Source organism: Mastigoproctus giganteus, chromosome 9 (assembly GCF_048544385.1).
Source record: "Mastigoproctus giganteus isolate SK-2022 chromosome 9, ASM4854438v1, whole genome shotgun sequence".
Lineage (NCBI taxonomy): Eukaryota > Metazoa > Arthropoda > Arachnida > Uropygi > Thelyphonidae > Mastigoproctus > Mastigoproctus giganteus.
The window spans coordinates 101,387,532-101,400,780 of record NC_143583.1 but is presented as its reverse complement, the minus strand read 5'-3'; the positions used below and the strand labels follow the sequence as shown (position 1 = coordinate 101,400,780).

The following is a 13,249-nucleotide window of genomic DNA, read 5'->3' as shown; positions in this document are numbered from 1 at the left end:
CCCATAGTTCGTTGGGGTTAATTTGCAGATTGTTGAAATGTTCCATAATTTTGCAGGGAACATATCTCTAAGGCGGACGAAGTTGGTAAGAGTCGACTATGCCGTTGTTTATGTCGCTCTTTTGGGTGGGTACTTGAGGCTAAGATGATTTCCATGGTGTCATGTTCGCATGTAGAATAGATCTAAAGATGGTGAACGTGTTCCCATGGATCCTGTTCAACCACCCAGAACCCAATATTCAATTGCCAGGTATTTCTTTACAGTACTTGATGGGGCTGAAGACCATAACTCAGACGCGTATAAAGCGATGGGAGTGAGACACCTTTCAATGTATTTGCATATTACGGATGTATTTTGGCAACCAACAAGCTCCTGCCGGATCGCCCAGAAGGCTGCATATGTTTTTCTCTTTGTAGATATAAAATGGTCCTGGAAAGTAGGGTTTTCGTCTCAGATGAGTCCAAGGTCTGTGTGAGTTAATCTTTGTGACCTTATTATCATTTATTAGAGCTTGTGTTTCATTTCATAGATATTTGAGATGACTTTTTCTGATTTAGCTGGAGCCCTGCCATATCTAAGTAGTCAACAAGTTGGTTGATTTGTGTAGCAGTGTTTTCATTTATTTCCTGAATGCTTTTAATGTCGTCAGAGATGACGAACAACTCCAAGTCATCAGTGTCAGAGCCGAAGTTCGTAAACCTCGCTAGAAATGGTTGTAAGATTAGTGCAAAGAGCGTGGTAGATAATACTCCACCTTGTGAAACTCTTCTTCTTACCGTTATCATAGTCTGGTAGCGACTGTGGTATATTATCAGTATCCTTTCGTTAAGGAGGTTGCGAAGGATGGAGATTAGTGAGGCGCTTGCCTTGTAGTAGTTCATTTAATAAATGAAGTAGTGTTTGAATTGACACATTGTCGAAAGCTGATTTTATGTCAAAGGAAATGTCTATTTGAGATCTTTTACTGATGGCATGTTGAATCCGAAACAGCGAGTCAAGAAGGTTTGTTATTGTAGATCGGTGGTGCAGCGAGGTGTGTAGATGTGATGGTTGGTCACGGAGGCAGTGGTCAATTATTATAGGAAGTAACAGCTTTTCAAAGATTTTCAGGAGGGAGCATCCGATGGATATAGGACGAAAATTAGTTGGTAACTTTGAATGTCTGTTCTTTGGAACCGGTTTGACATAGTAGGTCCTCCAAAGAGACGGGACAGTCCCAGTTTCCGCTATGCGTTGGGAAATATGTAAAAGGAGTTCAACGATATAAATTGAGGCTATTTTAATCGCAAGTAGGGTGAAGCTGTCTGGCCCAACAGTAGCTTTATTTGGTAAGGTATTAATAACATTAATTAACTGTTCCTTAGTAATGATGAGTTCTTTCATGGCCTGTGGGAGACAACGGTCCACAACAGGTAGAAGGCAGGTAGTTGACAATTGTTCTCTGAAGGCCTGTTCAACCCACTTTGATATACTGTCGCCTTGTGGCCTTATTTAACTCAGCACACGTTTTAAAAAACAACAAAAACAATAAGGAGTTCCCTGTTCTTTGTGATGTTTTGGGATTGTTACCATATTCGCAAAAAGAGATTACGGCAATGTCCAATTTTGGAAATGTAGTTCAGGTTTTTATTTTGCAGGTAATCTTTGGTGTTAAGTTCAGCCATTTCAAATAACTTCCGAGGGGGGAGACAGATAAAATGCACATTGGTGAATTTAATTGTTTTGAATGCATTTAGTGTGATTTTACTTTAACAGATGGTTTGAAAAACTCGCACTACAGTTTCCAGAGATAAAGGTTTTCCTCAAGAATGTGATAGGAGTGTATGATTACCTTCAAGTAAGAATGATTCCTCATGCTCTGCTTAGTTTTCCTGTGTGCTACTAGAAAACAATAGATTTCCCTGATCCATGCATACTTATTAAACTGAAGGCAACAGACGATGTTGAATTTGAAGTATTCTTCACTGTAAGAATTCCAATTAAAGTACGAGTATTAAATTGCGATTTAATCTCTGCTGATAATAGCGAGTTCCTGCTTAGAAGTTTTTGAACAACTTCCTCTTCATTACAGGCACAGTTTTCCTTATGATAATTACTCCTATTATGTAATTATCCCTATGCAAATTTCTGAGAGAGAGAGAGAGAGAGAGAGAGAGAGAGAGAGAGAGAGAGAGAGAGACTTTATTAATGGCCTTGAGCATTACAGATAAGTCATCAACACCTTTCGCTGGAAATCTTTCTGGAGTGGCATTTTTCACAGATGACAGCTACTCACTGTTACCTTAATTCTCAATGTCTCTTACTACCTGCTGGTACCCTTACTTACATCCGCTCTGCAACTTCTTATCTTAATCATGCGTATTTCCCGGAAGGGTAAGGAGTCGGACTGAAAGGATAAATGCTCAAGATATGAAAGCAATTTCGTTTATCTGCTCTTGGCGACCACGTTTGTTTAGTGCTCTCTTTCTTTCTAGATAAATGGTATCCTCTCTAACTACGTGGGATAATACTCGTCCTCCCCCTACCTTAAAAAAATGCATATCTGCTCTTCCTACCCACGTATTTAAGCTCAGTTAATAATGAGTTCTGAGTATTATTTCATTCGCATTGTTTCAAGAAATGTTAAGTAAAATAGCAAGACCATTTTGCAAAATGATGTAAGAAAGCAAAACTTAAAAAGAATAGGCCAAAAAAGAGAGAGAAATACTGATTTCATTTGTACAAACCTTCTTTAAATTTATTTAAACTAGCCACTTCCACAACACTAGATGGAAGTTTATTGCAACAATCAGTTAATCTTTGGCTGAAAGCAAATTAGTATTAGTATTAGTATTAGTAACGGCCGCATGGTGCAAGAAAGCCTATGGCTTATGCTGCACCAGCCAAAAAAAAAAAAAAAATAAATAAAAATAAAAAATAATAAAAAAAATATAAATCCGAACAAAACAATGATAAAAACAAAAAAAAAAAAAAAAAAAAATTTTCGCACATCGCTTTGCAAAAATCCTTCTTTCAATTTCTGTCCCGCTCTGCCATCTGAGAAAGAGTAAAGATTCCATCAGTATTTAGTTTACACTTAACTATTTTAAAGCTTTATGCACTTCAGTAAGGTCACCACGCAGAGACTATCTTTTTTTTTTTCAGGTAATCCTCTTAGTTTATTTAGATTTGCTTGAGGTAGTATACATTGATAATTCTCATTAACCAATGTGCCCACCTTTGTATCGTTAGCAGAAGACATTAAACTTGAAATACCTAAATCATATCATTCATAGAAAATAAATACTAAAAGCAGTTCATGGCCCGACACCAACCTCTGTGGTACCCCACTCATCATATTAGTTCATGAAGAGCTGTGGTCATGTATAATAACTCTTATTCCGTGTGTCAAATACCAAACGAAACTAAGGCTATGAGGCGTGGGTATACTGTCTACAAATTTCATGATTTTGTGTTCGATTTACCTGTTTGATGGACGAAAAACCAGAGCTGCCGGAAGATAAAATTATGCAACCCTCGCGTGAGACAGAGTAATCCAGCCACGTTGTGAAAATCGCCCATAAAAATTCTTCCCGTCATTGACGGGATTGAAACCCAGACCTTTTCCAAGCTACCCGCGAGGGCGGAAAGGAATGAACCACATTGGTCCACTAGATGTGAATACATAGCTATTGATGATCCTGTACACCTTACAGATAAGCCGAATAAATATTTTGTATCTATGTTCACACATCAAGAAGATTTCGGAAAGGGGTGAGTAGAAGTCTCTAACACCCGATTTTGGAATTAAAGGATTTCATAATAATGGAAAGGAAGGTTGAAAAGAAACTAGCACAACTAAAAGAACAAAACACCAGAATATGGCGGAACCTATCCCATTATATTAAAATAAGCTGCAAAAGAAGTAGTTAAAACTTAGTCATAATAATGGAAGAACATTTAGATTCAGGAGAAGCTCCTGCATATTGAACATCTGCAAACGCATCTCTATCTGATATTCACAAGGGTGGTTCAGAGGGTGAAGTGGGTAACTATAGATCTTTAAGTTTGAACTCTGTTTCAGGGAAAATAATGAAGTCACAGTAACAATCTCATTTTGATAGGAGTGGAGTCATAAAACAATCAGAACATGGATTTGTTAAAGGGAGATAGATCATGTCTGAACGATCTGGTTAGTTAGTTACTACGAGGTTGTTACGATGAAACTGGATGCAGAGAATCGTTTTGAAATCGAATATTTGATTTCAGTTAAGTCTTTTGCTCCTGTAGCACAGCTATGATCGTTGTATAAATTTTAGCAATGTGGTATTAGGACAAAGTTACTACTATGGATGAAGAGGAGGGATATTATTTATTTTTATTTATCCAGCTTTAACTTCTATGCAGCGTTTGCGCTAGGATTGTTATACGAGCTTATTAATACATAGTTTATCGTTAGCACATCAGATTATGTACAATAGATTTATAGCGTAGTATAATATAGTATACGATAAATTTAATTTCATTACAAAATATTTTTTGATAGATCTTAAATGAAAACGTAGAAATACGAAAGTATTTGGACTATGTAGAGACCGAATTTTATTGGAGAGGATAATGCGAATGTATTACTTTATATATATTTATTATGTGATAATAAAGAGTCGTCGTAACTTGTACAGCAACAGTGACCGCAGGTCATCTCGGTGTACCTCCCACATATGGCAGCATTTTATTTGCTCCCACACACATTCGCCGAAAATATGACGCTCATGATTCTGATATAACGATTCGTGTGAGAGCCAACAATTGATCCATCTATTTCTCTTTTTTTCTTCCAGTCGCTGTTGCCACCAAAGAATCCGGAAGGGTGCGCCTGCAGCACGTAAAGCTAAACGGCATAAGCGAAAGAAGTTATCACAGGAACTTGTTTCTGCACTTGGCACCACCTGCCGGTCGTGATACGCTATCAAGGTTAGAGGTTTATCTGGATTGCAGGTGGCAGGGATACATCTCCATGCCTCTGTCGGTTTTTCAGATGGCTAAAGAAGCGAAGGAAAAAATAAGGGTGGTAAGTGTTTAGTATTAAGACAGCAAAATGAATAGCGAGAAGCAATCAGTTGGATATCTTACTAGACTATTGTTCTTTATACACATCAACTCTTCTTGTGTGATAGTGTTTGAATATATCTATTGTGCATTTGCATGGTGCTGTTGATGCATTCTTCCAGACACGGCACATTTTTTTTTTAATCCTTTTATGGAGCTTAGTCAGATACAACTTGCATTCTTATACATTACCACGATGATCAGCTATTGTCGCTTTATTTCATTATTATTTTTCATTTAATTTAAATTCATTTTATTATTTCTTCCTTAAAGTTTTGAACCCCATAAAAGTTTGAAATAGATTTTAGGTATTTAATTGGATATCTTGGCATAAGAACCTATAATTTCATTACCTCTTTTATTACAATCAGTGGCCTTTTGCAATTGGCATCAATAGATAATTAAGCGACGATATACAAATGTAAGTTGTCACATGGTATCATCACAAATTCCTTGGTATATCAGATAAATACTCTACCGTTTTCTGGGGCTTCTTAGTCGATCCGGTAATGGGGATGGCAGGTGATCTTTCCGAATTTCAGAAAGGTGTTATTTTTGGAACACGTTAATCAGGAGTCACAATTGAGAAAAAGGAAATAATTACTGGTGTCCCAAAGGGATACAATGAGTCGAAGATGAAAGGAGAATATAGAAAGAAATGCAGAAGAAAGTCAGTAATCTAAGAATGGGACCTCAAGAATTTAAAGCGAATTGCGTATCAGAATTGGTCTAGTGTGCACCAAATTACTGAAAATTTAAATTTAGGCTAAGAAAGACCCATGTCCAACCGACTTATGTGGCGGGAATTGGGGATATGGTAGCTGTGTGCTTACATGCATGCCACTTCTTTCTGCAAAGGATCCAGAGACCCAACTGGAGCGATTTCACAAACCCCAAGACTGAACTGTGTAAAAACGCTTCTTGATTTATATATTTTTGCACCAGCGGTAGAGTAAAAGTGTAACGTGGACGTCATGAAGCCACGCATGGCAACTGTCTCGTGTTTGCCACTCAAGCGACTGAAGGTGGTATCATGGTACGGACTAGGTACTTCCACTCATTAGAAGATTGTTTACCCCTTCAAATGAATATATTTCTGTATGGATACCCAATGAGTATCCGATCAACTTCGCCCTGAAATGCTTCATTTTTACTAGGATTGCGATGGAATCGGTTCTTTGAAGACGAAAACGCAATTATGCACAGCCCAAAATTGTATCTGAATGGTTCGAGTAATAGTCCCAAGATTTCCAAAATGTACTCTGGCTGCATAATTCTTCAGATCTGAATCCAATTGAGAATGTCTGGAATAAGCTGGAAAGGCCGGTTCTGCTTTACAGTTCTCTACCTACTACAATACAGCAGCTGACACATATCCTGATGGAAGAACGGTGAAATCTGGAGCTAGACTTCTTGAGACAGCTAGTGGAATTAATGCAGTTGCAATTTCCGCGATACTCCTACACTCGCGTCTGGTGACGTTCAAAGTGATTTAAATCTTTCTTCTTGCTCATTCTCACTGAATTTTGCACAAACAACATCCCTACGGTATGAAATACGTGGTCCTATTAAAAAGGAGCGTTCTATTTCATAAAAAGGTAGGCGTATTTATTTGAGCTACCTCAAGTTGTAATTTACCTATATATACTACGATTATGGAGAATCTTCCTGTAGTCGTAATATTTTAGATATGTAATATACTCATACAAATCAATTTCCAAAACTTCTTTGAATTATATTGCAATAAATATTTCGAAGATATAAGAGCACGAAGTATGTTACGTCATGTCTCTGCGCCTGTTTAGAAGTGGGTGCAAAATCTGCATGTTTAGAAGTTGAAGGCTTCTGGAAGTTGCAGTCTGTGTTAAAATGCTTCACATTATAGTTTCTCCATGCTGTAACAGTAAAATATTAATGCTTCAAAGTGTATTAACGCTGTGTTGCCAATTACATATGAAATTGGGAATGGATAGAAGCGAAGGCAATGCGACGTTGGAAGGTTTTTCTTCACACCACAGAGGTATTTTAACTTCAAAATACGAAGATAAAGATTGGATAAATGGAGAACTGTATGAAAATGCACTTGCAAACATATCCATATTTGTTCAAACTGTGGGGGGGGGGTGTTGATTTGATTTAATTTTACTGAAATCTCAAACAGCCCTACATTACGCAAATCATCTGACTGCAATTTACAGAAAATTCTAGATTGTAGGGTGTGTAAAGCGGGTGTTAGTAGAATATTAAAGACACATTTATTTACAAAAATGTACAACCTTTAATGAACATTTATATACATCATTTACATAAAAGAAACATAATTACATACAAGCATACCAATTTCTATATATTTGAACCATACCATACTACAGTACACTACACTATCTCTCTCTCTCTCTCTCTCTCTCTCTCTCTCTCTCTCTCTCTCTCTCTCTCTCTCTCTCTCTCTCTCTCTCTCTCCTGTTCTCAATTTACAAATTATTAATATCAGTTGTATCTTACTTAATATGAATCCTCAATGATTCTCTTCCATTACCAATTTTTATCACTTACATCAGTAAACTCATTTCAGCTCTTATTTCTCTTTTTGTATATTTATTTCTAGCCTTTAACACATGATGTGTATTACAACTGGTATCCTCTTACCTCAATAATGTTCACTATAAATCACTCATTCTACCTTAATTACTCTCTAGTTATCATCTTAGTCATCCCTCTTTTCTCATGAGGTTTCTCTATTAATAAAATTTTGTAAGGACCCGTCCTTACATTAATTAATAAAAATTGTTAAATATTATGAGAATTTAACTGTAATATGAATAGTGGTTTTCTGGTAAAAACAACATCAGTTAAGTAGCACTGGAATTCAAAAATACCTTCCAGTCACTCCCTGTTTAGTTGTAGTTTGTTTGTATGGAAATTCTTTGACGAGTCAGTAAAAGTAAATAACCGTGACAAATCCCCATTAAGACAGAGGCAGATGCACCATAGTAAGGGCCAAGAGCACTTAAGTTGGCTCTCTTAGAAATTTCACGGTGAAACGCCATTAGAGGTGGGCGACGTCACCAGGTGTGCGCGCGTGAGGTCACGGGAAGAGCTGTGACGTTTCTCAGTTAACCTGAACTTCCGCCTCTCGTTCTAGATGGTTCTCGTATATTCTAGGCCACGGAAGTTGGGAAGAAGACCCGCCCACGGAAGATGAGAGGAGACAAATGAGAGCACAGGAAAAGGGATGCGCAGATCTCCTATTGGCCAGGAAGAAAGTGGAGGGAATTTTGAGAGGGAGATTAGGAAGAAGTTTTCGTGGCATTCAGGGAGAAGCTTTCGTGGCATTCGGAAGAAGTTTCGTGGGATTCGGAAGAAGTTTTCGGAGGAGTCGGAAGAAGTTCTCGAAGCGGTCTGGAGAATGATTTGAATGAGTTGGAGAACGATACAAAGCAGAGCAGTAGTCTAATTTGGGTGATAGCTGCAGCCCTGAGGTAGATGGAAGCAATGATAGAAATTCTGCGTATCCCGACAGCCCGTAGGAATGTTCACCTGTAAGCATGGAAGCCGTAGCAAGGAAGAATCACATCCTGAAAATTATGTAGGCAAAGCCAGTCGAATGAGTGGTCGAACCATTGACCTACTAGACAACTCCTCTATCCACGGAAGAAGAAATGCTGACCGGTAAAGAATATACGACCCTGATTGATTCCAGCCGTGCAGTATCCGGTAGGGAGACACCATAAATCACCGAGATCCCCAAATGAGCGCCCCCGCATTCCAGTACCTGAATGACCGATATGAAAGGAAGCCGAGCAGAGAGGAAAGTTCCAGGCCAAACATGTAAGTGCTATAGAGTTTACCGAAATAGGTGTACCTAATTTATTAAGGAGAGGACTTTAGGAGAAATAAATATATATAGTTAAGGAGGGAGATTTAAGCAATGAATATATGTATAAAAGTGTAATGTATTTAAGACGGACGTAGCCTATAATTTGAAGTGAAGCTCCTCATAATAATGCTTGATGGAAGGAGAGGGTTTAATAGATAACTGAGAATTGTTTAAAGTTGGGAAAGGTTTTTATATTATATATGAAGTTAAAGGTTGGAATTTTGATTTATAATGAGTTGATTTGTGGAGAGTATTTCTGATTTGAGTAGGGGCTAATTAAAAGTGATATATATAAAGGTATAGAGGATTAACGGTCCTGAAGGGTAATGTTAAATTGAATTGATTAATATTTCCTGTTAACCTGATTGCAGTAAAGGTGTCTAATTGAATAAATGAAATTTTCTTACAAATTGAGACACGAACTCTGAAGGTTTTTGTGAGCCAGTTCATTGGCTGGTAGTTGTTGGTGTATTATATAGACTGTTCAGAAGAAGAGTTGGAAGAATCTATGTGAAGTGAATACCACGACCTATCCAAGTCCCTGTAAAGAACACGAAGAGACACCATTGCATAATGAATAATAATGTGTATTAGAATAGAATATCTGATGATGAAACAATTGAGTTTGAACAAGATATTTACACATATAAAGGTTAATGAAATAACAAGTCACTATTATTAGTTTCTGTATGATATGTTAATAAACATTGTTTTATTTTACATTCATGTGTTGGAGTCTGTCATTCCGAAACTCAGCCAATCCTGTGGAGAAATACTTAAAGTAATTAAGGTCCCCTACGAGTCAGGTAATCTTCTGAGAACAAACAAGTCAGATGCTAAGTGGGAGGATTGGACTACGGGGATATACATATAAAAAAAAAAGGGGATAAATTATAATAATTAAAATATAAAGAAAATTAGGGCAATCAAGAAAAAACATAATACCCAAAACCCCCATAATAATAAGACCCCACCCCCACAATTGGCGAGCCAGCCAGGATAACTCCTCAATGGAAGGCTGTGTTTAGAAATGACAAAACAAAGATTCATTATAATCAGTTGCTGAAACTGTAAAATTCAGCTGGCGAGCCAGAAAGCGTAAGTTAGAATTATATATGTATTACTGAGTTGATTATTGTTGAATGAATTTAGATTGAACAAGTAAATAATGGTGGATTTTAGAGGCAAGTATTGATTTAGTGTTGAACTGGAAATTATTATTTATGTACAATTGAATTAATTAGTGAGACCGAACAGGGAAACTTCAAGGATAGATAGGTAAAACTTAAGGAGTTTTATAATTATTGGGTGTTGAACTTTTACTAATTGATTATTGACCAATCAGGTAAATGTTAATGATAGATTGAATTGGATTATCTAATATAGTTAAAGAATTGTAGAAAGATTAATCGGCAGACATATTGATTAGTTAAAGTTGATAGCTAGAGATTAATAGATATAAAATAAAAAAATGCCAAGAAAGGGTAGGAAACGCGGCGAGGACTGCGAAAATTTTGGGAGAAGCGAAATCGAAGGGTTAGCTAAACATTTAAATAGCATCGAAAGAAAGATGGAGTGGATGATGGAAAGGCTCTCTTTAAGCAATGATGCTAGAGAAAATCAGCAACAAACGGAAGTGAAACAAAGATTGGGTACAGTTTCACGAACATACGAGGGGGGAGACAAGGATAGCGGTCGTAAATGGTGTTATAAGTGCCAGGACTCAGACCATTGGACCCGCTACTGCAAAGTGAAACAGGGTGCTAAAGAAAGCTGGGAAAGAGAAGAGTATTGGGAACGAGACAGGTACCCACACAAAAAAAAAACCCCAGAAACATGGACAAGCACAGGGAGGAAAGGCATTGCGCAAAACAAGGGGGGTATCGGAATGAACAAGAGCGCATCAACAATGCCGTAGTCAAGAGACATGGATCTTTTAGACATGCCCGCTGCGGGAGGCCATCATTACACTCAAACACCGCCAAAGGAAAAACCATATCTTTAGGTGCGGTAAGTGATAATGGCAGTAGAAACGACCTATTATATGTGAGAGGCAGCTTAGGAGGGGTACCAGGTAAGTTTATGGTGGACACAGGAGCCTCGAGGTCTATTTTAATGTGGGACTACCTCATTAAATACTGCAAAAGGCCGAGTAAGGGAGATATAAGATGTTGCCGCGATTTTCTTGTGGAGGGGGTAGGTGCTGGAGAAATTCACACCGATTACATTGTCAGAGACAAGGTAAGAATACAGGGGTGTGATAACTTGGTGGCCCATTCATATTTTGTGGCAAACAGAATAAACAGTCGTCGACACGACGCAATACTAGGCACGGACCTCCTAAGGAAGTTAAGAGCCAAGATAGATGTGAGAAATGGCCGCATTACCTTCGGCAGTAATACCCAGGCGAGTCCAAAGGTAGACAGGAGGCGAAAGGCAGGCGTCGGAGCCCAGTATGAGCCAGAGAAAGGGGAAACTCCAAAGGAAGCTAGTGGGGAAGAATTAGAAGGGTGTAAGGCAAGCACAGATAATAAAGTTCTGGTTACACAAAACAAATGGAAATTAAATAAGAACACCAAAACAAATAGGAATAATGAGGGAAGGTGCCAAGAGAAGGGGAGGGTGTTACACGTAGGAATTTTGGAAACGAGAGAAAGGGTCGGTTTACATTCGGGAGAGAAAACACATGAAGGGGGAGAGAATGGCTGTGATGAGAAGGATCGTAAATTAAATGGAGCAACAGAAATTAAAGGAATCGAAGGATTAGGAAATTACAGAACTGAAGCTTCCAGTGAGGAGAAGGCACACAAACTAAAGGAAATAAACAGGATGCAGCAAATGTATCTAGGAGCAGTATTCGACGAAAATATGGGATGGGAGTAGTTAATGAAGCTTAATATAAGTTTAAGTAATGTCTGGTATATAAGTGTAATTAGAAAATATAGAAAGGCAATTAGAGGAGATTGGCTGTCGATAAAGTGGATCTGGGATAAAGGAATATCCGTCTGAGGACAGAAAAGAAAAAAATTTATATATGGAATATAAATTTTTTTTAGGGGAAGAGGAATGCTATGTAAGGACCCGTCCTTACATTAATTAATAAAAATTGTTAAATATTATGAGAATTTAACTGTAATATGAATAGTGGTTTTCTGGTAAAAACAACATCAGTTAAGTAGCACTGGAATTCAAAAATACCTTCCAGTCACTCCCTGTTTAGTTGTAGTTTGTTTGTATGGAAATTCTTTGACGAGTCAGTAAAAGTAAATAACCGTGACAAATCCCCATTAAGACAGAGGCAGATGCACCATAGTAAGGGCCAAGAGCACTTAAGTTGGCTCTCTTAGAAATTTCACGGTGAAACGCCATTAGAGGTGGGCGACGTCACCAGGTGTGCGCGCGTGAGGTCACGGGAAGAGCTGTGACGTTTCTCAGTTAACCTGAACTTCCGCCTCTCGTTCTAGATGGTTCTCGTATATTCTAGGCCACGGAAGTTGGGAAGAAGACCCGCCCACGGAAGATGAGAGGAGACAAATGAGAGCACAGGAAAAGGGATGCGCAGATCTCCTATTGGCCAGGAAGAAAGTGGAGGGAATTTTGAGAGGGAGATTAGGAAGAAGTTTTCGTGGCATTCAGGGAGAAGCTTTCGTGGCATTCGGAAGAAGTTTCGTGGGATTCGGAAGAAGTTTTCGGAGGAGTCGGAAGAAGTTCTCGAAGCGGTCTGGAGAATGATTTGAATGAGTTGGAGAACGATACAAAGCAGAGCAGTAGTCTAATTTGGGTGATAGCTGCAGCCCTGAGGTAGATGGAAGCAATGATAGAAATTCTGCGTATCCCGACAGCCCGTAGGAATGTTCACCTGTAAGCATGGAAGCCGTAGCAAGGAAGAATCACATCCTGAAAATTATGTAGGCAAAGCCAGTCGAATGAGTGGTCGAACCATTGACCTACTAGACAACTCCTCTATCCACGGAAGAAGAAATGCTGACCGGTAAAGAATATACGACCCTGATTGATTCCAGCCGTGCAGTATCCGGTAGGGAGACACCATAAATCACCGAGATCCCCAAATGAGCGCCCCCGCATTCCAGTACCTGAATGACCGATATGAAAGGAAGCCGAGCAGAGAGGAAAGTTCCAGGCCAAACATGTAAGTGCTATAGAGTTTACCGAAATAGGTGTACCTAATTTATTAAGGAGAGGACTTTAGGAGAAATAAATATATATAGTTAAGGAGGGAGATTTAAGCAATGAATATATGTATAAAAGTGTAATGTATTTAAG

At 38.4% G+C, this 13,249-nt stretch overlaps 1 protein-coding gene across 1 annotated transcript in view; it reads left to right on the top strand.

The window, feature by feature from the left end:
- LOC150080595 (cartilage oligomeric matrix protein-like) overlaps positions 1–13,249 on the top strand; it is a 301,419-nt gene that overhangs the window by 107,970 nt on the left and 180,200 nt on the right. The window contains exon 3 of the mRNA XM_090382000.1: positions 4,821–5,050. Coding sequence (XP_090238126.1) covers positions 4,821–5,050 — 230 coding nt within the window. The remainder of the gene's footprint in view (positions 1–4,820; positions 5,051–13,249) is intronic.